Source organism: Thunnus maccoyii, chromosome 12, assembly GCF_910596095.1.
Source record: "Thunnus maccoyii chromosome 12, fThuMac1.1, whole genome shotgun sequence".
In the NCBI taxonomy this organism is placed as follows: domain Eukaryota; kingdom Metazoa; phylum Chordata; class Actinopteri; order Scombriformes; family Scombridae; genus Thunnus; species Thunnus maccoyii.
In genome coordinates this window covers 28,713,257-28,736,470 of record NC_056544.1, presented here as the reverse complement: position 1 = coordinate 28,736,470, position 23,214 = coordinate 28,713,257, and the positions used below count along the sequence as shown (strand labels likewise).

Here is a 23,214-nt window from a genome sequence, read left to right as displayed (position 1 = left end):
TTCTCGGCTTCTAGCTTGAAATTCTTAATGTTCCTTCAGTTTTTTCTCATGTTTATTGTTGTTGTTTCTTCTCTTTTATTGCTCTCTCTGCTCTTTGGAACATTTGGTGGTGTAGTGGCTCCATTCTGATCTTCTTGAGCAGCTGTTTGACCTGAGAATGATCCTTAAAGTCATTAATGAACACATATTACTAGCTGCACTACCAGGAAGGTATGGGGTCCAGGAGAAGCATAAGAAATGCACTGAGCAATATCTTTAACTGTTGTCTTCATCTCTCATAGTGTCAAACAGCCTCTGGATGTCAAACTTTGTTTGTCATACGTATTACTCAGATCTTCTTTTCATTTTTTTCATGTACATAATTCAATTAATTTTGCACCAGCTGGGGAGTGGGTCGGCATGTATGAGGAGAGACTGATTATTTGGTTTTGGTGTTCATGCTGCTCATCTGTTTGTATTGTTATCTTCTATCATGCTTATAACAAAATTATATTCTTGCTCTTCCTTCAGTTTTTTCGTTTTCTTTTTCTTCTTTTTCATGTTCCTCCCTTAATTTCTCCCTCTCACTTTTTAACAGAGTATGTTTAGTTTGGTATTAATAGGTTAAAGTTCGTCTACCACCGTCAATACCAACATTCTCCATTAGCGAAAAGCACAAAGGAGCCCCATGACTGAGTTTGCCTAAAGGGCCCCAAAATCACTGAATCCACCCCTGTCCGGGACCCTCACTGACACAGACTCTTTCTCACCCATGGACATCACACCTTATATTAACATGAAATCTTATAATCTTTTAATGCACATCTGTGAACTCTTCACATCTAACATGTAATGTTACATTAACACAATTATTTATATTCTTTGTATTATTACATTTGAACATTACATATACTGTTTATACCGTGAACATTTGAATATTTCCAGTCAATATCTTGTAAATTATTTTTAAAACTCAACAGCTCTTTTCACATAGAGTATAATTTTACTTATTCTTTATTGTATAATTTTATTTATATATTCATATCACCTTTCTTTTGTGGTTGTTGTAATTCTTCTCACGTTGCATGGATAATTGTTTTTTCTCTTACCTTCTAATTTTTTATTATTATGCACCACAACACCAAGACAAATTTCCTTGTATGTGCAAACTTATTTGGCAATAAACCTGTTTCTGATTCTGATTCAGTGGGAATAATTACAGCCAACAATAATATATATATGACTTGTTTATATGGCTCATAACATATGATACAGTATATGGCATAAGAGTACTGTATCAAGATAGACATGAAAAAATCCTCCCGGATGTTCAGAGTTCATTCAGATAAACAGTCCACCCTGTTCACTTCTCCCATCTGCATTTACAAGAAATGACACACTTTCTTTTAAATTGCCAATGTGCATATATTGGGTGCGGCCAGCCTTTACAACTGGACTTTCTACTCTCTGTTCACAACATGATAACAAATGAACATGAGCTCTGCAAACCCAGTCAACTGATGCTACTTTCACAAGATGTTAAGCTTTTAAAACATTTCTGGGTTTGACTTCCAGCAGGTCTTTGAAATAAATCAACACATTGATATTGTTCTGTTTCCTGTAGAAATGATTCTTTCATTCAACCTTTATTTAACCCATTAATGACTAACGACTATATTTTGTATGTTAAGGAAAAGCCCCACTGAATTTTTTTCTGTTTGAGTTGGAAACACAAAATTTGCTGTGGAAACTGTCAAGACACGTGGCTTCACATGACGAAACAAATTTTTTTTCTAATAGATGATTTGCAAAAGTAGAGATAAACAGACATGAATCATTTGAATTAACAGTTGGATTATTGAATTTCTCTTCTCGGCTTCTAGCTTGAAATTCTTGGTGTTCCTTCAGTTTTTTTCTCATGTTGTTGTTGTTGTTGTTGTTTCTTCTCTTTGATAGCTCTCTCTGCTCTTTGGAACATTTTAGTGGTGTAGTGGCTCCATTCTGATCTTCTTGAGCAGCTGTTAGACCTGAGAATGATCCTTAAAGTCATTAATGAACACATATTACTAGCTGTACTACCAGGAAGGTATGGGGTCCAGGAGAAGCATAAGAAATGCACTGAGCAATATCTTCAACTGTTGTCTATTCATCTATCTTAGTTTACATTGTCCTCTGGACAACACCATTAAGCTGATAGACAAAGCAAGTACACCAAAATCAATCAACATGGCTTTGACCTTAGCATTGTTCTCGGCTTCCTTTCTGGCCTGAAATTCTTGCTCTTCTTTTAGTTTTTTTATTTTCTCTTTTTCTTCTTTTTCACGTTCTTCTCTTAATTTCTCCATCTCAGCCTCAATCTCTCTCATCTTTTGCTGATACTTTTCCTCTATTTCCTTCCTCAGTTTCTCCTGCTCTCTGCGGTTTTGCTTTTCTTTCTCTTTCAGGATTCTTTGTTTCTCCTCTTCTCTCTCTGCCTGAGCAGCCCTCAACTGTTTCTCCTTCTCAGCCTCCATTTCTCTCATCTTTTGCTGATACTCTTTCTCTATTTCCTTCCTCAGTTCCTCCTGCTCTTTGCAGTTTTGCTTTTCTTTCTCTTGCAAGATTTGTTGTTTCTTCTCTTCTATCGCTCTCTCGGCCTTTTGGAACATTTCAGTGTTGTAGTAGCTTCCTCCATTCTGCACATTTATATTTCTTATCTTCTCGAGCAGCTTTCTGACCTGAGAATGATCCTTCAGTTCATTATTGAACACGTGGTACTGGTTGTTACATTTGGCCACAAGTTCCTGCAGAGCTTTGCTCTCCTCCAAGAGCTCCTCAATAGTTTTCCCTTTGAGTTGGTCACCATGGGTAAAGAGAACCATGCTGTATTTGTTGGCTTCCTCACCAAAGATTTCCTGAATCTTCTCTACTGTGTGTTTTTCTTCCTCTGTGAATCTGCCCAGTTTAATGACAACCAGGAAGATATGAGGTCCAGGTGAAGCATAAGAAATGCTCTGGACAATATCTTCAGCTGTTTTCTCTTCAGTGTTCCTGGTGTCAAACAGACCTGGAGTGTCGATAACAGCAACCATTTGTCCATCCACATCACCATAAGCCTTTTGACAGCATTCTGTCAAAGATATAAAGGCAAACTCGGATTTAAATTTCTTTTGTCCCAGAATGGTGTTTCCTGTGGCGCTCTTCCCAGCTCCAGTCTTCCCCACCAACACAATCCTGATCAGCTCATTATTGTTGAAGACTGTGGGAGGTGTAGACCTGACGGCTGAAAAAAGGACAGTCAATCAATTCTGTGTATATTCATAAAATGTGTTCAATTGGTCCACATCAGGGATGGATAACTATGGTTGGAAAGGCCCAGTTTTGCCTACAGTACACAGTTTTAAGGTACATGAGTGTTTCATCTCTTAATTGCTGAAGATTCTTAATTCTTATTTCATCTTCATTGTTATATATGTGGTTTCTTTGAGGATGGTTACAATATCTAATAATATAAAATCTCCAAAGTTATTGTTTCAGGATAATTTTAAGAATCATACTGGATTATTTGTCATATATTAATATTTTTCACTTGATCTTTGATGTTGTCTGTTGTCTGTCATTATGGTTCAAGTACCAAAAGACTCATCAAATACCCAACTTATTCTGTAGGTACAGTGTGTGGGTTTCAGTGTTTATGTTTGTGATGATTTTCCTGAAATAGGTCACAGGCACAGATCCAAGTCTTAATTCTTGGCGCATGCCCCATGTGGGTGTGACCAACTATTTTTTGCAGTTTTCCTGACCACCAGCATCGGCGCTACTAATGAACAGACAGGTGCAAAGTGGAAGAGAGACATTATTAGTGGGAAGTACACAGAATCAGCAGTTGGAGTCAGGGAGAGCTTCAGTAATGACCAATCACATGAGCTCCTCGTATCGCCTTTAAACGCAGCAACAAGTGAAACAAGTGAGAGAGAATAAAGAGTTCACTCAGGGCCAGACTGGGAAAATCATTCAGGCAGGGAAATATAGCGCCACTTTTTAAGTGGGGTCTGGCGGGTCCCCACTAGAAAAAATGTAGTTACAAAGACTTGATTTCCTGCGTTCTGGTGAATTTTAGTGCATGTGAATAACAAACTAATGAGCCAATAACTGCTTAATACAATTTACTGTTATGAACCTCAAATAAAGCCAAAGGTTAAATAAGAAATAACTAAATAAACAATTAATATACTAACAAAATAGAAAATGTCTTGTACCTGCAGGTTGCTCTGAAGTATCGGATGTCTGTTCTACTGTGGCACCAGTGTTACTCTCTCCATCTTCAAAAAGAAAAAAAGCACACCATATATTTTAATGTACCATTATAATACAGTTAACAACTCCCTCCACCTATTCAAAGAACAGAGCAAGAGCACAATCCCCTCCTCAGTTTACTGATATACACTAACAGTTACCCATCAAAGGTTAAAATAGCCCTTTAACCAACACAAACATTAAATAATATAAGTCTTTAAGTTTCAGCAAATTACAGTAGCCTGAATAGTGTGACAGAAGATGTTGTGTTGTCTCAATAATTTTAAATTATGAGCTCAAAGTATGAACTCACTCACTGAAATTTTAACCAAAACGCATGAATTTTCAAATAATATTGACCACATTAACTAGACTAGATATGCCAATTATGCTTTCAATGTTTGGAGGAAATTAGAAAGGGAAATATCACTTTTATTATTGATTGTCCAGTTTCTTGGCAGCTTTAACATTGAAAGGGGACGATGATGACGCATCGGTAACATTAACCTGGCAGTGGTGGTCCCGTGCATGCATTCATTTGATCCATTTTGAAGCTTTTAGTGGCATCTCCTTCTCTCTCTGCTCCACCCTTCCTCTGTTTTCCACCGTCCATCTTCGTTTAGACGGTACTGGCACTTGCTGCCAAACGAAATGTGTAACAGTCAACTATTCAATTCAATTCAATTCAGTTCAATTATGCTTTATTGACATGACCATATTGAAGTACAGTATTGCAAAGCACATTGTACATAGTAATACAAACAGGGAGAAGTACAGGTTTTAATATACTAACAATAAGACATTACGTTAACCTTATAGTTTGAAAACAACAGTTGTTAATCACATTAATTGTGCTTGAAGGAGGAAAAGTAAAGAAAAAAGAAAGAGGTAGCAAAAACAGAAAGCTGAACTTAACTGTCAGTATATATATACCACCATATTACCAATAATAATAGTAAATAAATAAGAGGTAAAAACTGTGTGTGTGTTTGTGTAGGGGGGGGTCACTCACTGTTCCTCAGAGTGTGACAGATAGAGACGTACTCTGCTGCTAGGCTGCAGCTCTCTATGTGCTCTCCTAATACGATTGGTATTTTGTTTATGTTGGTCATGTGGTCAAATTCAGGATGTTTGTATTTGAATTTGGGGAAGTATTTTATTCGGATTGGCTGGAGTTTTATGCATTCTGTTAGAAAGCACAGCTCTGTCTCAACTTTGTCTTTCTTGCACAGCTGGCAGAACTTTCTTTGTTTGTGTTCTTATTGGTGAGGTAGTTTTGTTTCTGGTGTGTTATAATTTGAAATATGAAATATTTGAAACATATATGAATATAAAACATGCAAAGATTTTGTTATGAACTCCTCAATTAATGTCAGTTGTTTGTGTGTATTGTGCCTTTTTGATTCTGAGTTTACGTTTATAGTGAAAATGTGTCACAGTAAAGAAGGCGCAAGTCCACATTTCCTGGATCTCTGTGTTTTTGATTGGATAAACTTAAAATACTCTCTCTCTCTCTCTCTCTCTCTCTCTCTCTCTACTTCCACCGTGCACCGTCACAGCTTGCAGAGCAGTGTTACGTTCAGGGTCAATAAATAAATAAATGAATAAATAAATAAATAAATAAATAAATAAGACTATGTCGTTCCAGGCCACCGGGAAAAATCCTGGTGCTCTCATTTTCCATGAGAAAGTTTCAGGGTATCCTGTAACCATAGTAACTCACTCCCACTCCTGTCTGCGTGCACACGGCTCAAGAGCAGAGGGAGAGACGCTGTGCTGCCAGAACAGCCGCTGTCTGAGATTACTCTGAGCAGCATGCATGAGAATTAATTACAACATAATAAGTGCATGAAAAGTGTCAATTGCGTGAGAGTTGGCAGCCCTGCAGCTTCTAACGTGAAGGAATGAGTCCAGCTATTATTTTAAACCGCTTTGTTTGAAGCGTGGCTCTTACTGCGTGGTCGATAAACTTTATTTCTGCGTCCAGTTCAGCTGACATTCAACAGCAGGGACCATCTGTATGTTGCAGTTCTGATAAAAAAAAAATAGAAATAAGATAAAAAAGTAGAAGGCGTTGGAGTTTCACTGCAGCCATCCTCAAGTGTAGGAGAGAGAAATAAGAGAAGAGGAAGCAAAGTGTCGATAAAGAGACTCATGGCTGAACATAAAGCTTATGAAACTTTGGTACAAGTCAAAAGAAAGAAGAAATGATGAGAGGTGCATCTATCGTACTTTTTTAATAGTCAGTATGTCAATTATTTTTTTATTTTTATGTAGTCTACATTTTATTTTTCTAAATACCACTTTATATTTAGGAAGTGCTGTATTGATATTTTATACACATTTATACATCTAACCTCTGGACATAAAACTGAAAGAAATGATCATTTCTCCACTGATTTCTATACATTTTCAATTTAAGAGCGTAGTCTGACTGATCTCTGATATCAGTCAAAACATAAGTTTTAGTCCACTAGATAAAAAAAATATTAAGAATACAGTTATATATTGACTTACCTTGTTTTAATATGTTGCTGTTGATTTTTGTTTTAAAGAGAGAAGAGCAGATCTGCTGAAGTGAGGAGGTAAATGTCAGAATCTGCAACTCTGCCTCTTTATATAAAGAGAGAAGAGCAGATCAGGTCGAGATCAAGAGCAGAGGTAAATTTCAGTCATCTGCCACTACACAGCTTTATATCACTTCATGCAACAAACCACACCCATAAAACACTGTTGACACCAAAGTACAAAGTCACTCTTCCTTTATAAATAAAACAAGAGGAATATGTTGCTTAATGTCCCACTATAACCACCATGATATGATGTGTGTGTTACAGACTTTTAAATGTTACATAAATGTTTTAATTGTAAACACTCATCATAAACACTAAAAAATGACAATGGAAAATGATGCATTTTTATACACTCACGTCTCCATAAATACTAATTCATATTTAATCATTACATTTAACATTGGTTAACTTGCTATTTCTTTTTCATGTTTAAGTTTCCATGTTTTAATTCAATCCTTAAATGATTCACTGTGATTGATTTTCTCTTTATAATCTAGATAGCGTAAGAATCCAGTCCTTCGGCATTTTCAGGATTTTTTCAGGTAACTGTAAATATAAAACCATGTTCCTCCTCCCGTCAGCATTTACAAGAAATGCCAACAGTTGTTTTGATTGCCAAAATTATTGTGGACACACTGAACCCTTAGAATTGAAGTTTGTAGTTCTTTTTCACAACATAATTTCAGTAAACATGGATGCCCATGTCATCTAACAGCACATGCTTCTTGCACTAGATTATAAAACACTTTTGACTCTTTTGACTCTTTTGACACATTTGAACACTCCTTCCGTCTCTTCATTGAAAACACATTCTCCATCGATGCCAACAAAGAGGCGTTCAGCAGTGAACACAGATGGAAATTTACCAAACCAAACCCACATCACACTGTTGACAACTAGCACACAAATCTAGGTGTGTATAGTTTGTTTATAGATCAAGTCTAAAAGCCAAAGTCATAAAAGGGCTCCTAAGGTAATTCTACCATTTGCTGTATTCAGAGGTAGAATACTGATGTACTGTAAAACCACTTGGGTAGTACTCATGGTACAAAGATTACTTCAGGTACACTTCAAAATATTGAAATTATAGTATATTGTCCATCTATTTTGGGGTACTTTTGGCAACTACAATTGTACTCTATTTAGCTTTTTTGTAAGCTGTGGTGGCAGCCTTTGTAATAAAAGATTCACAAACAAGAGAATGTCTTTCTGGGTTTAATATCACACTTGAAAATGGGTACAATACCAACAACAGATACAGATCTGAACAGTCCATTATTATAAACTCAGCAGATATGTACGGCCGGCCTACTCTTCAGTTATCTCTACACACAGTTCACTATCGTTCTCTGATCATAGAACATCACCAAAGTATAAGTGTAAGTAGTACAGTATCAGAATAAGTATAACATATTGTATTTAAGTATACATGATGTATTTTTTATGACAGAAACATGAAAAATTATGTTACTATTCTAACTCATTATACCCTGAAATTACTTACAAAAGGCCCCCAAAGCACTTTTTAAAAGAAGTTGTCAATGTAAGACCCAAACGTAGTGGAGTCTAAATGTAAAGTAGCATAAAATGAAAATATTCAAGTAACCTAAAGTACAAGTAGCCTACCTCACTTAAGTAAATGAATTGAGTTACTTTTCACTGACTGGTTCAATGAGCAGTTCATGTCAGAGAAGCAGGAAAAACCTGATCAATGATTACAGTTATACAAATCATTAACCTCCAAAAGTAACCAAGTACATTTACTCAAGTTTTATGCTTGCAGTTATGAAGTACATGTACTTTACTTTAATATTTCCATTTAATGCAAATGTATACTTCCTCTCCACGTCTACCAGGATGATTCAATTTCTTCTATTTCATAAGGAAACACTGTACTTAATCTGACAGATCTGTCAGATTTTATATGATTTGATCTGATCAACACATAAAATTTGATGCATTATTAATGATTAAAACTATCCAGCAGTATATGAAGCAGCTAAAATGAGCTCCACCTTGAACAGATGTTAATGTAGGTACATTGCTTTATAATACTTATTCACTTTTACCCAAGTATATCCATGTATTTAACACAATTATTTATATTATTACATTTGCACATTACATATACTGTTTACATACATACATACATACATACATATGTATGTGTATATATATGTGTGTGTATATATATGTATATATGTATGTATGTGTGTGTGTGTGTGTGTGTATATATATATATATATATATACATACACATACACACATATATATATACATACACATATATACACATCAGACGGATGAATCAGAGTTCAGAGGATCATATATGACATTAACTGACATGTGCAACATCAAATAATAATGTGTTTGACAAAAGACAACGAAGTAATTAGCTAGCAAAAACTGTTAAGTGAAGTTTTTTAAGTTGACATTAGTTTTGTTTCAACTGTCCAGTTTATCAGGTGTTGCTGCTTTACACGACAGTAATGTTAATGTAGTTTGATAGTTTGGATAGCTTGACGGTTGATGTATTCCCACTGTGTGTTGTTTGTCCACAATTATTGAATTAACACCATAAAAGTTAAAAGTTGTGCTTCATGCTTTGTCAGACTTTTTAAAGGAAAGCTTTTTACATTTTCAGAGTGAATGAAGGAATCAGGAGAGAGGAGACGGCAAGATGTAACTTAATGGTGTTGAACAAAAAACAAGGAGAAAGTAAAGAACTGATTCAAGATTAAAAGGAAAAGTTTAAGGAGGAAAGAGAAACACATAGAAGCAGCTCAAGCGTCAGGTGACGGAGAGACATGAACACATTCAAAGCAGGAGGCAGAAAAAAACTGGTAGTCTGACTTCCACCTGTATATGAATTACTGTTCTGTAAATATTTGTTAAGGCACAATCTGTAATCCAAATGTAAACTAAAGGATAACCTAACAAACAAAAGTCAAAGCACAAGATTAAAACCTGCTATAAAAGGACTTACAGATCTTTGAATACAGATACTAACACTACACAACAACTTAATTAACATGTTTTCTTAAGACCTCAGTAACTGTAACGAAACAAGTGAGATGTCGGCTAAAAAACAAAACAAAACAAATATATGTGTAAATATTGTTTTTAATAGGTACCTACAGAACACACACACACCATTGAGAGTGAATCATAATCCCCCCTGTGATTTCATTGTGTGGGGGTGGGAGTTGGGCTTCCTTTCAGACAAGAAGAAAAAAACTCCTGTAATTCATCTATAAAGCTCTACTGTTGAAGCTTCCAAACTACCTCACATCTCTTCTCATTTAAATCTAGTAACTACAGAATCACAATCCAGTAACTACTTTATTGTATACTCATTCTCATCAACCCAGGTCACATGCACGAGGTGGTGGGGTTGCTGTAATTCACAAAAATGCTCTCAAGTCTCCGGTCTTCTGCCTACTAGTATACAGACCCCCTAAGCCCAATATTGATTTTACCAATAAATTCTCTGATCTCCTCTCCCACATTGCTCTGAAGTACGACAATAATCTCGTTCTCAACGATTTCAACATTCACATTTGCTGGAGCCATGATCTGTGATTTGATACATTTACTTGAATCCTTTGATTCAGTTTGCCACATGCTTCTTATGTCCGCCCCCTGCACTTCTTTGCTCCTGCATCCTAAATTCTTCCACTTCCACTAGGTTTGCAGAAGTCTATAGAGAGATTGCCATCACCACCAGTATCAAGGCTCCACTGTCCCATTTGAGCACAGAGGAACTTGTCACTTTTTATCAGTACTGTTTCAGCCTTTCAGCCACCTTTGACTCTGTTGCTCCGGTCAGAACTAAAATAGGAAAGCCTTTGGCCTCACTGTGGCTTAATAACAGTACCATCAGATACATAAGGAGAGCATACAGAAGGGCAGAGAGGAGATGGAAGCGAGATAAATACCAGGTGGTTGTTAAAAATGCTAGGGCTCAATACTTTTCTAATCTTCAGGCACCAATGCATGGAGCGGGAATAAAAAAAACTCTAGGATTAAGTTAAAAGGCCTTTATTCAACAAGGCTACTTACAATAAAAAAAACGACCAGTTTTGACCATAAAGGTCTTCATCAGGGTACAAGGGTGAACAAACAACAAGCAAACATTTTATAAACTTGGCAGGGGGTGTCACCCAATCCTGATTATTGACAACAAAAAAAACCATCAGTAATTCCCAAACATTACAAGATCCTAGAGTTTTTTATTCCTGCTCCACACCTGAGTGCCTGAAGTTTGCTTTGAAGCACACCACTACCATCTTTTTCACTTTTCTAATCTTATTGACAAAAACTGTCTTCATCCCAGGGTATTTTTTAGTGTGTTGAAGTCACATGAAGTAATCAACAAAGATGGGAAAACACAGGAAGTAAAATGTAACAAAACACAAGGAGAAAACATTTCAAAATAAAACAGGAGCTAGACCAAACACCAAGACACACACAGAATGTGCAGGATGCAGGATGTGAAATGTGTCTTGTTCTCAGTTCTCTTTTGGAAAAAGAGATCTTAATCTCAATGAGATCTTAATCTCAATGAGATTTCCTGATTAAATAAAAATAAAATATAGTAATAACATAGTTCTGTTATTTGCATTTTATTTCCAGGAACAGTTTTAGTGTAATATAGATATAGTCACAGAAAAACTACATAAGATATTTAGGGAATGATGGTGGGAGGATATCTGGAATAAGCCAAATTTTAGAGATTACACACATATCAAAGAAGATTCCTGCACAGAACCAGATATTAAATATAATTTAGAGAGTAGACAAAGGTCCTTGTGTGTTTAATTGAGAGCTGAAACTGTACTCATGTCAACGTGTTTTTTCGTGATCTTTGTGTAGTAGGATTGTAGTGAAGGAGGACTCATAACCCTTTTTATGACTGATCCTAAAGTGACCTGTAATATACAAAAATTTCAAGTTTTTTGTTATGTTGCAGCTGATACACATTCTTGTACATGGATGGTCTGGTGTCATTGCAGCTGAAACATCAGCTTGTCTAGTCAGGTGAGGCAACTAAATACCAGAGACAAAGTATTCTTTTGCAGTCCAACTGCCTTTAATAAATTACTAAAGTGTATGAACACTGCTCCCAAGCTCTGCAGGAAGAGGACCCCTTGAATAGTTCACACAAACATTTTGTACTTTGAGCTTCCACGCAACACAACCGTTAACGCCTTGTGTGCAGTCACACTTCTCTGTCTGCAAACACCTGTTTCCTGTAAGATAATCAATAATGATTCCATATATGGTGTCATGGTTGTCTTGTACAGCTTCCTGTTCTTGCATTCAGTTCCCACGATCACTTCTTTAGAATCAGTCACCACATGTCATGCACTTCAGATAACCTTTCTGTTTCTTCTTTCCATTTCACTCATTTCATCTACACAAACAAGTTGTGAGATCTTAAAACAGAACAACGTGGTTACAGCATATAAAAAGTCATAGATAAGGTCAAGAGTGCATCTTCTTCTTTTAAATGCAAAACTGATCAGTTGAATAAACTTCTACACTGGATTAATGATCATCAAAGCATTAATATAATAATGTAGTAATTTCACTTCTAACGGCATGTTTTCCTCCACAGTGGAGAGCTGGAATAAATATTGTACAGTTAAAAAAGTGATGAGTTACTTTATACATATGGTACATGGTTATGTACAGTATATACAGTCTGCTCAAATATACAGTAATAAATGAAATGTATAGATGTTGTTGCACATTTTGTGTTCTTCTGCTTCACTGTTTCCACAGGATGTGGTTGCTCGATGTGGACGAGCTGCATGAAGTCGTCTGCATCACAGATGAAGGTGGTGGTGTTTTTTGGTTTAAAGCATAATTAGTTTCTGTACCAAACTTCTAAACCACAAATCTATATTTCATACATAAATACCTCATCAGTTATTAATAGTGGGGTGATTAATCCTTAATGAAGTTTTGTGGTTTTACACTATTTGTTTATAGAGAAAAAACATTACAATCACACTGTATTATGGTTTGATGTTACATAAAACAGGAGAACAAATCAACCACTATGATTTTCAATGAATGTGAAGAATGCAACAAGATTTTTGAATAAATATGAGTCAACTTTAACTCAGAAAAGCACCCGTGTACAAAAAAGTTTAAATATTTCCATTGTTGTATAGTCCAGGTCACATGAAATGTCAGGTTGAAGTAACAGTGTTGAAGCTGCTTTTATTGCTCTCAAATGTACAAATGGGTCAAATTAGACCTGAACAGTATGCAGTTAGAGTCCAATATCTAAATGCTGCTTCTTCATGTTCAGTTTGCACTTTGAGAATAGTTATCAGCCCATTTTAATATTTAAAACATTTTACAAACCTTATTTTTGGTCTCTGGTCAAAGTCAATAACCAAGATGATCACATAACTAATCATAACCTACACAACCTCATATTAAAAAATGAAAATCATACTCTGTCTTTACATTCATGCTTTTTTCTGTAAATATAAACAAAACAGAGATAACCTTATTAAAAAGTTTCAAACAAACAAAACAAGCAGGATTCTTCTGCTGGATTTTCTACAATAATGGACTCATCAGCTCACTGGAGCAATGAAACACTAAATGAAATTCATCCTCACACAAGATCATAAGATCACAAAAAACACAAAAGTTTCAGCTCTTAACTGAACACACCAGGACCTTTGTCTACTGCAGTTTATATTTAATATCTGGTTCTGTGCAGGAATCTTCTTTGATATATGTGTAATCTCTAAGATTTGTCTTATTCCAGATATCCTCCTACCATCGTTCCCTAAATATCTTCAGTAGTTTTTCTATGATTATATTTATATTACACTAAAATTGTTCCTGGAAATGAAATGCAAAAAACAGAACTATGTAAGATCACTGCTGGCGATAGACATTTTTGATCATCTTAAATTAGTTTCACTTTAAATTGTGAAGCATCATGTGACTGCAGGAACTACAAAATAAAGATTCATTAGTAGTTTGGTGAATGATTATATGCGTAAATATTGATTCTTTAGACTCTGCTGAGGTCAACATTTTAATAAGCTTCCTTTTGGGGGTCTGAGGTCAAAGGTCAGAAGTCAGTGCAATGATAATAGAGCAGTACAGTGATGAGCTCTGATAAGGGTTCAAACTGCATATTTTCAGTGGAAGTTGTGCATTAATGTTTCTGATGAAGACAATGAGCTCTGAGACAGTGAGATATTCACACATGTTTTGTTTCTTTTCTTTTCACCACTTCTTTGTCCTTTTACCTTCACATTCTTAGTATTTTCTGTTGTGTAAATGTAAATATTCTACATACGATTGTCCTCTCTCATTTTTGTGTCTTTTGTCTATTCTCTGATTTGTCCTTCATTGCAACACACAGTGTTTATATTTAGTATTTATGACTTTACACATTTTTTGAATGAACATTTGTTCATTATGAACCCACTGACTGTCTATATTTGTCTTTTTACTATCATTTTGTTATTATGTGACAGTTTGCAGAAAGATTTGTGACCTAAAATCATCATCATCACAACGGTCATGATGAAGGTGGAGTTTCATCTTGTTCTTTTTGTTACTTTTGACATAAACCAGACTGACATAAATGGAAAAGCATTAACATGTATGTTTGTTTTGTTTGTTGGGTTTTTGCAGCTTCACCACTGACAGGAAGAGTCCAGCAGCATAATGTGCATGTTGTTCAAAAAAAAAAGAACAACGCAGCAGAAGCTGCGCGAGGCTTTGAGGTCAAGTTAGCATCTGACAAACATCCGAAAGGGGACAGAGACGAACAATAAAACATCAGAATATTTCCAACACAAATGATGAAAAAAAACTGAGTGAGAAGAGTTTCCTCTAGGAAAGCATAGAACACTTAAAATAAAAAGATAAATGTTACATCAGCCTCCTCTGTTCTCTTACAGAAGGTCACCTCCTCTTCAAAACTGTTTAGATAGATCTTTCCAGAACCCTGACAAATCAGATTTACTTCTTCAAGGGCAACTTTAGATATTGTGTGCAATGTAATAATACTTACAACTGCAAGAGATTTAACATCCATTACAGGTAAAAAGTTTTATTCTATTGGCAAATTTATAAACTGCATCTTCACAAATATAGTCTACATGTTGACCTGCTATTGTGGAAAGAACTACACAGCCATCAAAACAGGAAATCTGAACTATGCAATGGCCAAACATGGCCGACCATCCTCCCTTCATTTGTTTGGCCTTAAAAAAGTAGACTTCATCAGAGAAGATGATACTTCAAACTATCTTTCCCAAACACAGATGTTTTGGATTAACAGGCTCAATGGTCAAAACAACAGTCAGGAGTCCAAATGAACACTGAAACATGTTTTTCTTGCTGTAATCATTCCTCCTGTTCATACTGACCATTAGAAGATCCCTTCATAATGCACTTACAATGGAAGTGATGAGGGACAAAATCCACAGTCCTCCTTCTGTACAAAAATGTATTTAAAAGTTTATCTGAAGCTTCAGCGTCCACATGAGTCAAATCAAGTAGATATCTTTCAACGTTACAGTCTTTTTAGTGCCAAAGTCCCTCTTTTTGTTACTATACTTCCACCTGCAGCTCAACAGGGAAACACTGTCTGAGGAAACACAAAGAGGGAATTTGATGCTAAAAAGACTGTAAATGTGTCAGATATCCACTTGATATGACTAACTCAGACTGCTGAAGCTGAATATAAGCTTCACATCAACTTTTAAATGACTGTGTGGACACACTGTGGATTTTTGCCTCCATCACTTACACTGAAAACATATTTGAAGGATCTTTTAATATCCAGTATGAACAGGAGGAATGATTACAGCGAGGAAAACCTCTTTCAGTGTTCATATGGACACCTGACTGCTGTTTTAAGACTTAAAAAACTGAACGTGTCTTTTAATAGGATTCACACATAGTTTGTTATTAATGATGTGAATGATGAGAGAACAGTTATTGTCAAAAACTAAAAATTTGCAGAACTTAAGTTTCAGTTTGTAGCTGAGCCTTCAGTAAATTGACTTTATTAATGATGAAACAAATCATAATCAAAACAAAAAGGAAATTAAATCATCTTCTCAGATGATGATAAGACACTGATCTTTATGAGATATGGAGGTGGTAATTCGTAAATGTTTTTTGTCTTTGGTGACTGTGATGAATTTTACAGTTATGAAGGCAGAAATTCAGAATTAGAAAAACTCAACATGTTGTTCTGATCACTGAATCACTTCCAGGTTACACAAGCAGACTGAATGGAAACAATGAAAACAACAAATGAAGCTCACAGCTGTGTGTGTGTGTGTGTGTGTGTGTGTGTGTGCCCACTTCCACTCCACCTGTCTTTTGTGTTTTTTTCACCTGTTGTTTTACTCTTGTGTTTAACTTTGACTGATATATATTTTACCTGTTTTTACTGTTGCAATCAAAAATGTAAAGTTTCTTCTTGCTGTCATTCGTCTTCTTTTATCCTCATCAGAATCATTTAAACTGAGATCCAAAGAGTTGACAACAAAATACTGTTCTGTTGAAATGAACTGAAAACAGTTCATTCAGTCTGCATTATGATGAGATATTCTGTTTGACTGCTGTGGCACCTTCCTCAGACCAATAATAATCATTAGTTTCATATTAAATATGTTGTGGGACAGACCACTTCCTGCTCTGTTTCATCAGTGATTAAAGAAATGAATCAGTCTTCTGATCTGTTGCTGGATTCTAATTTAACCTTTTGTGCTGTCTTATAATATATGAATAAATGGTTTAAAGCTGCTAAACAGTTGATCATGACACTAAAACCATGTTGTCACAAAGCTTAAAGTACACTGATGTCTACTGTGGCTAAAAATGTCTGCCAAAACCCCCGTCCACATACTTTTGGCCATGTAGAGTATTTTAGAAGCCCCTCATTTGCTTTGTTTGAATGTGCAAAGTTATTACAGCTGTTGAGTGGATAATGTGAAATAAAATTATGAAGTACAATAAAATAAGCATACTCACGTAAAGTAAAAGTATCTTAAAACTTAACTTAAAACATTTTGGGAATTTTGGATATTATGGGCCCTATTTTAACGATTCAAAGCGCACGTCTGAAGCACATGATGCAACTGCATTTAGGGTGTGTCTAGCACCATATAATTTAATCACACACACTGCCCCGATTGAAATGTTGTCTTTGAGTTTCCAACAAGATGTACAATAAAAACATGAGCTTGAACCGTATATTCAGTATATACAGTGATAGATATTTATTAGTCATATGATCACTGATTAAAACTATTAGACATTAATAGAACTGGATCCTTCATGGATATAATTCATATGTATATGTGTGTTAAAAATTAAATCTGATAAATTAACTATAACCAACACTGTTTTCTACCATCAGTGATCTCTGATACCTCAAATACTTTACACTGAACTAGAGATTTAAATCTATGTTGATCAACAAATAGACTCAACTTCAAACATTCAGAAACAAAATAATCATTTATTTTCTTAAAGAAGAATTTATCATCATTTTGACCATCTGTGGCACAATTGAACAATTATTGATCATCTTGTCTGATAAATAACACATATGGACTAATATTGCAGAAATACATCCAGTAATAAAACAACAACTATCAACCATGAATTATCTGCTATTGTTAAAATATGCTCAACAACAAAATATTGATTAACACCCAACTTCTATATTTATAAATCAGACCAAACAAGAAAATGAAAAAAGTGAAAGTGAAGATTTACAAGAAGTCACAGCAGTGAATTAAATCTTTTTCAGTCCAGGATCAGAAAGTCTTTGTTGTTTTCTTGATTCAAATGTTTTGGAATCTTTGTATTTTTTATTCCAGTTTCCTTTCCGACCCTTCATCATACATGAGACTCATCTGACCACCTGCTGGCTATAAAAATGTAAAAACAATCAGAGTAGCTGCTGATCCAAACCTTCTCTGTGTTCTTCATCACATTTGGTGTCTGTATTTGTGCACATATTGAACATATTAAATTCTCTCACTATTTTGTATTTGCCCTCCTTTTTTCTGGGTATAAAAGTCCTGCAGGACCAAATGACGACAAGAGAGAACTTTTTCTATCCTGTGTGAGACGTTAGGATCAGCGACTGTTCTTTACTTGTTTTGCTTTGAATACATCTTTATTTTATGGATAAACAGTTGTTGAGTATTTCCACGACAACAGCAGATGTCACTTTCACATTAATTTGCTCTCGCTGTGTGGAGGTGGGTGAGTTCTAGTATTTGGATCTTTTTTTATTAACTGATAGATGATTTGCAAAACGAGAGATAAACAGACATAAATCATTTGAATTAACAGTTGGATTATTGAATTTCTCTTCTCGGCTTCTAGCTTGAAATTCTTGGTGTTCCTTCAGTTTTTTTCTCATGTTTCCTCTAACTTATCAACTTATTCTCTCTCTGTCTGTCATCCTTCTGTTCCCTCAGCAGTTAATATTTTCCTCTCTTTCCTTCATCAGTTCTTCCTGAGAATGATCCTTAAAGTCATTAATGAACACATATTACTAGCTGTACTACCAGGAAGGTATGGGGTCCAGGAGAAGCATAAGAAATGCACTGAGCAATATCTTTAACTGTTGTCTTCATCTATCCTAGTTTCAAATAGCCTCTGGGTGTCAAACTTTTAATTGTCACACTTGGAACAGATCTTCATTAATTTCTTCATATAAAGACATTGTTTACTTATTAGTCACATAATTCGATTAATTTTGTACCAGAGTGGGTTGGCATGCATGAAGAGACTGCTTATTTGTTTTGTAGTTTATGCTGCTCATCTGTTTGTATTGTTATCTTCTATATTAGTAAGGTGCAAAGTGAAGCAGTAAGTGAAGCAACTGGAATCAGTGCATTGATGACCTTGATGACCTGATCGCTGTCTTCGGCTAGCTTTCTGACGTAATGTTCTACCTTTTCCTTCAGTTTTTTCATTTTATCTTTGATTTCTTTGAACCATTCTTCCTTAAATTTATTCTCCCTCTCAGTGTCACCCTTCACTTGTCTGAGCTTTTGCTGATATTTTTCCTCTATTTCCTTCCTCAGTTTCTCCATCTTTTTGCGGTCCTGCTCTTCTCTCTCTTTCAGGATTCGTTGTTTCTCCTCTTCTATCGCTCTCTCTGCCTTTTGGAACATTTCGGTGGTGTAGTAGGTTCCTCCATTCTGCACATCTATATTTCTTATCTTCTCCAGCAGCTTGCTGACCTGAGAATGATCCTCCACCTCATTATTGAACACGTGGTACTGGCCGTTACATTTGGCCACAAGTTCCTGCAGATCTTTGCTGTCCTTCAAGAACTCCTCAATAGTTTTCTCTTTGAGTTGGTCACCATGGGTAAAGAGAACCATGCTGTACTTGTTGGCTTCCTCACCAAAGATTTTCTGAATCTTCTCCACCGTCTGTCTTTCTTCCTCTGTAAATGTGCCCAGTTTGACGACCAGGAAAATATGAGGTCCAGGACAAGTATAGGAGATGCACTGGACAATATTTTTAACTGTTTTCTCTTCAGTGTTCTTGGTGTCAAACAGGCCCGGAGTGTCGATAACAGCAACCTTTTTTCCATCCACATCACAATAAACCTTTTCACAGCGTTCTGTCAAAGATTTTGCGGAGAGCTCAGATTTAAAGCGCTTTTGTCCCAAAATGGTGTTTCCTGTGGCGCTCTTCCCAGCTCCAGTCTTCCCCAATATCACAATCCTCATCACCTCATCATTGCCGAAGACTTCATTAGGTCTACACCTGGAGGCTGAAAAAAAAGACAAACAATGAATGTGTATTCATAAGATGTGTTCAGCTAGTCCACATCAGGGATGGATAACTGTGGTTGGAAAGGCTCAACTTGTGTATCTTTTAGTTGCTTCTTAATTTTTTCTTTCTTCCTTATTTTTATGTATGTGGTTTCTTTGAGTAAGGTTACAATATCTTGGCCCAAATTTATTGTTTTAGGATAATTTCAAGAATCATACTGGATTATTTGTACTATTTGGGGGTGTGCCCGAATACAAATACATTATAAAAGTATAAATAGTGGGTTTTATAGGAATATTTGTTTCATACAAATATTTTAAAAATTATTTGTTTTTGGGAAGAGAAAAAAACGTGAAATATCAGTTTGCAGGTTGGTTACATCGTTATCTCCTCTGCTCCACTGTTACATCTATCAGGGGTAAGTCCCAAAGGGACTCTCCATAACCTGTTGTTCCTCTTCTCCTTTCCACAAAGTTAGGTTGTAAAAAATAGGCAATAAATGAAAAGTGCAAAGTAATAATTGCCTTTGAAGTTCTTCTACATGTTACATGCTGTGCTGTCTCTGTGTTATGGGTGTATAAATAGGTAGAGGTCTGTCTGCAATGAGTCGATGAGTAATGTTTTAGCTCAGTCGTCAGCGCAGTCATCTTTGATCTGGGAGACTCCAGTTCGAGACCTGGTGCGGGGACCTCCTTCGTGAGGTAGTTTATCTATGAACACTTATTGTGACACTTCAATTTTCTAAAATGAAAAGCTCAATAAATACAAAAACAAGATTTTTAAGCCTCTTTCCAATTTTATTCGAATACAAATAATTTTGCTGCCTCAACAAATACAGATACAAATACAAATACTGGGATCTCTGCACATCCCTAGTACTATTTTAATATTTTTGACTTGATGTTTGATGTTGTCTGAATCATCATATTTCTAGTACCAAAAGACTCATTGACACACCCAACTTATCCTGTATGTACAATGTGTGAGTTTCAGTGTTTATGTCCGTGATGTCAGAGAAAACTGTAGACACTGATGGTCCTTCCTCTAGGTGTAAAGCGCAACATATTCATGTGGACATGCTGTATATTATGTGTGATCTGCAAAAGGTTTGGTAGATAAAACTTACTGCTACAAAGTGAGTCTAAATATGGCTGAATTGTGGTTCATAACTGCAAACTGGCTTTTTAACAAAATGACTGTTGGTTTATTGTACTGTAAGATGTTAAATGTGTGTTAAAGACATTTGTAAAAACCTGTGTTGACCTTTATGTTAAAATAGACCTGAAAATGAAACATTGATGAAGTGCTATTTACATTCTATATCATGACTCTGAGTGAGAGTATGATCGGATGCTGTGTATGCAGCAGAGCCATGTAGAAAGATAAGAAAACCTGTTTTCAGTTGAGATGTACACCACAACGGCACTCACTTTGTATAGTTTTGTAAGGGAAACTATAGACATTAACAAAAGATTAGTATGAACAATCATATGTTGCAACATTGTCACTGTGTGGAGGTTTATTCAGCCTGGTCGCCAGAATAAAACAATGGCATTGTATGTTCCTGCAAATGACGGATATGTTGAATCTCTACTTTTCTATCAGATGTATTTTTTGGATACTGTCCTGGAATCCAAACAAGTATTATTAGAATCACTGCTTTGTGAGCTAAAAATAGAAATGGCTAAGATAATGTTACCCACCTAGTTCCATTTATTTATTATTACGTGGTTATCATAGCAATAAAATCTCATCACTGTATAATTCTGACCTTAATTTCTATAACAGACTTAGTGTTTAACTTTACAAAGAACACAAACAACGACTCAGCTGCGCCTCTCCTCCCACACCAGCAAGTACACATCTTTGGCGCCCGAAAATTGCCAAACAGGTACAGGCGCACAATAAACAGACTTGCTAAGGAAAATAATAATAATAACTAATAATAAGGACTGTGTTTGGCACTGGGAAAAGGGCCGCACTATGTTAAATTGGGCTGTAAAGATGCATTGAAAAAAAATACAAGACTTTGCATAATTTTATATTGTGACTCAAAAAAGGGATAGATTAGACTTAAAACGTATGGTCGCGGTCAGGATTGTGTGTTTAGTGACATCAATTATGGTTCAGTTAGTACAGTGAGCTGCAGGTTTCGATAAATGAGATGCAGTCAGTGGAGTTTCACTGCAGCCATCCTCAAGTTTAGGAGAGAGAAATAAGAAAAGAGCAAAGATGTCAATAAAGAGGCTCATGGCTTAACATAAAGCTTATCAAACCCAAGCCAAAAGAGAGAAGAAATGATGAGGGATACATCTATCTTATTTTTTGATAGTCAGTGTTTCATTTTTTTTAATAGTCATGTAGTCTACATTTTGTTTTTAGAAATACGATTTTCTGTTGAGGTTCCGTATTAATATTTTTATACACACTTATACATCTAGCTTCTGGACATAAAACTGAAAGAAATTATCATTTTTCTACTGATTTCTATACATAATCAATTTGAGGGCCTTATGCCTTTAAAAACCTTGACTCATCCCTGATATCAGTCAAAACATAACAAGTTTTAGTACACTAGATAAATCAATATTATGAATATAGTTATATATTGACTTACCAAATGTGTTGCTGTTCATTTTTGTTTTAAAGAGAGAAGAGCAGATCTGCTGATGAAGTGAAATTTCAGTGTCTGTCTACCACTCTGCCCCTTTACATAACTTCATGCAACAAACCACACCCATAAAACACTTTTGACACCAAAGTACAAAGTAATTCTTCGTCCTATATATATATATATATATATATATATATATATATGTGTGTGTGTGTGTGTGTGTGTGTGTGTGTGTGTGTGTGTGTATAGATATAGATATAGATATATATAGATATAGATATAGATATAGATATATAGATAGATAGATAGAGAGAGAGAGGAATATTTTTTCTTAATGTCCCACTATAACCAGCATGATATGGTGTATCACAGGCTCTTTTAAATATTATGTTTAAATGTTACATAAATGTTTAGCTTTTTGCCATGAGTAAAGAACTCATGTTTGATTTACAAGCTTTTATTACAGCACCCCCATGTGGCCAATCAATGTAGTTTTTAAGACACTTGAGGTTGTTGGAGACAGAAAAGACAAACACACACACACACACACACACACACACACACACACACACTGCATTCACAAACACAAACTGAGCTCAAATAATTGCTTAACATTTTATTGACATTATTGAGTGTAGTTACATAAAAGTACATCTTGTTAATACATTTTGGTTCAGACTCACCAACATCTTTTTGAACCAGGTTCAATCAGTTTCTCACTTTAAGGCAACTGCATGGAAGCCACCTTGATACGATCAGAAGGTCAATGAGAGAATGATTCATTTAATCGATTGAATGAATATTTTATTGAATGAATAGCTTTTATTTAGTGAAGTCTGAATCTGGTTGGAACATTTCCTTGTCTGATACAGTCATTACATGTGAGCTAGAAATGAACCGCAGCCACTACAAAGTCCTCTTAGGCACTGATAAACACATATTTCTATTATCATCTTTAAA

The 23,214-nt window shown here is 35.5% G+C and overlaps 2 protein-coding genes and 1 long non-coding RNA gene across 3 annotated transcripts; 1 reads left to right on the top strand and 2 right to left on the bottom strand.

Moving 5' to 3' along the window:
• Window positions 1-1,015: 1,015 nt before the first annotated feature.
• On the bottom strand, window positions 1,016-6,834 carry LOC121909496 (GTPase IMAP family member 9-like). The gene is made up of 4 exons (XM_042430063.1): window positions 6,772-6,834; window positions 4,762-4,893; window positions 4,218-4,280; window positions 1,016-3,241 (listed from the first exon to the last, which is right to left on the bottom strand). Exons 2-4 carry the CDS (start codon window positions 4,865-4,867, stop codon window positions 2,130-2,132), a joined length of 1,281 nt encoding a protein of 426 aa, XP_042285997.1. The 5' UTR covers window positions 4,868-4,893; window positions 6,772-6,834; the 3' UTR covers window positions 1,016-2,129.
• Window positions 6,290-14,653, top strand: LOC121909503. The gene is made up of 5 exons (XR_006099461.1): window positions 6,290-6,471; window positions 6,810-6,915; window positions 7,325-7,369; window positions 14,345-14,399; window positions 14,505-14,653. It is a non-coding gene; the product is annotated as an uncharacterized LOC121909503 (long non-coding RNA).
• A 3,115-nt stretch (window positions 14,654-17,768) lies between these two features.
• On the bottom strand, window positions 17,769-22,314 carry LOC121909500 (GTPase IMAP family member 9-like). The gene is made up of 2 exons (XM_042430069.1): window positions 22,258-22,314; window positions 17,769-19,638 (listed from the first exon to the last, which is right to left on the bottom strand). Exons 1-2 carry the CDS (start codon window positions 22,274-22,276, stop codon window positions 18,692-18,694), a joined length of 966 nt encoding a protein of 321 aa, XP_042286003.1. The 5' UTR covers window positions 22,277-22,314; the 3' UTR covers window positions 17,769-18,691.
• Between the last annotated feature and the right edge of the window lie 900 nt (window positions 22,315-23,214).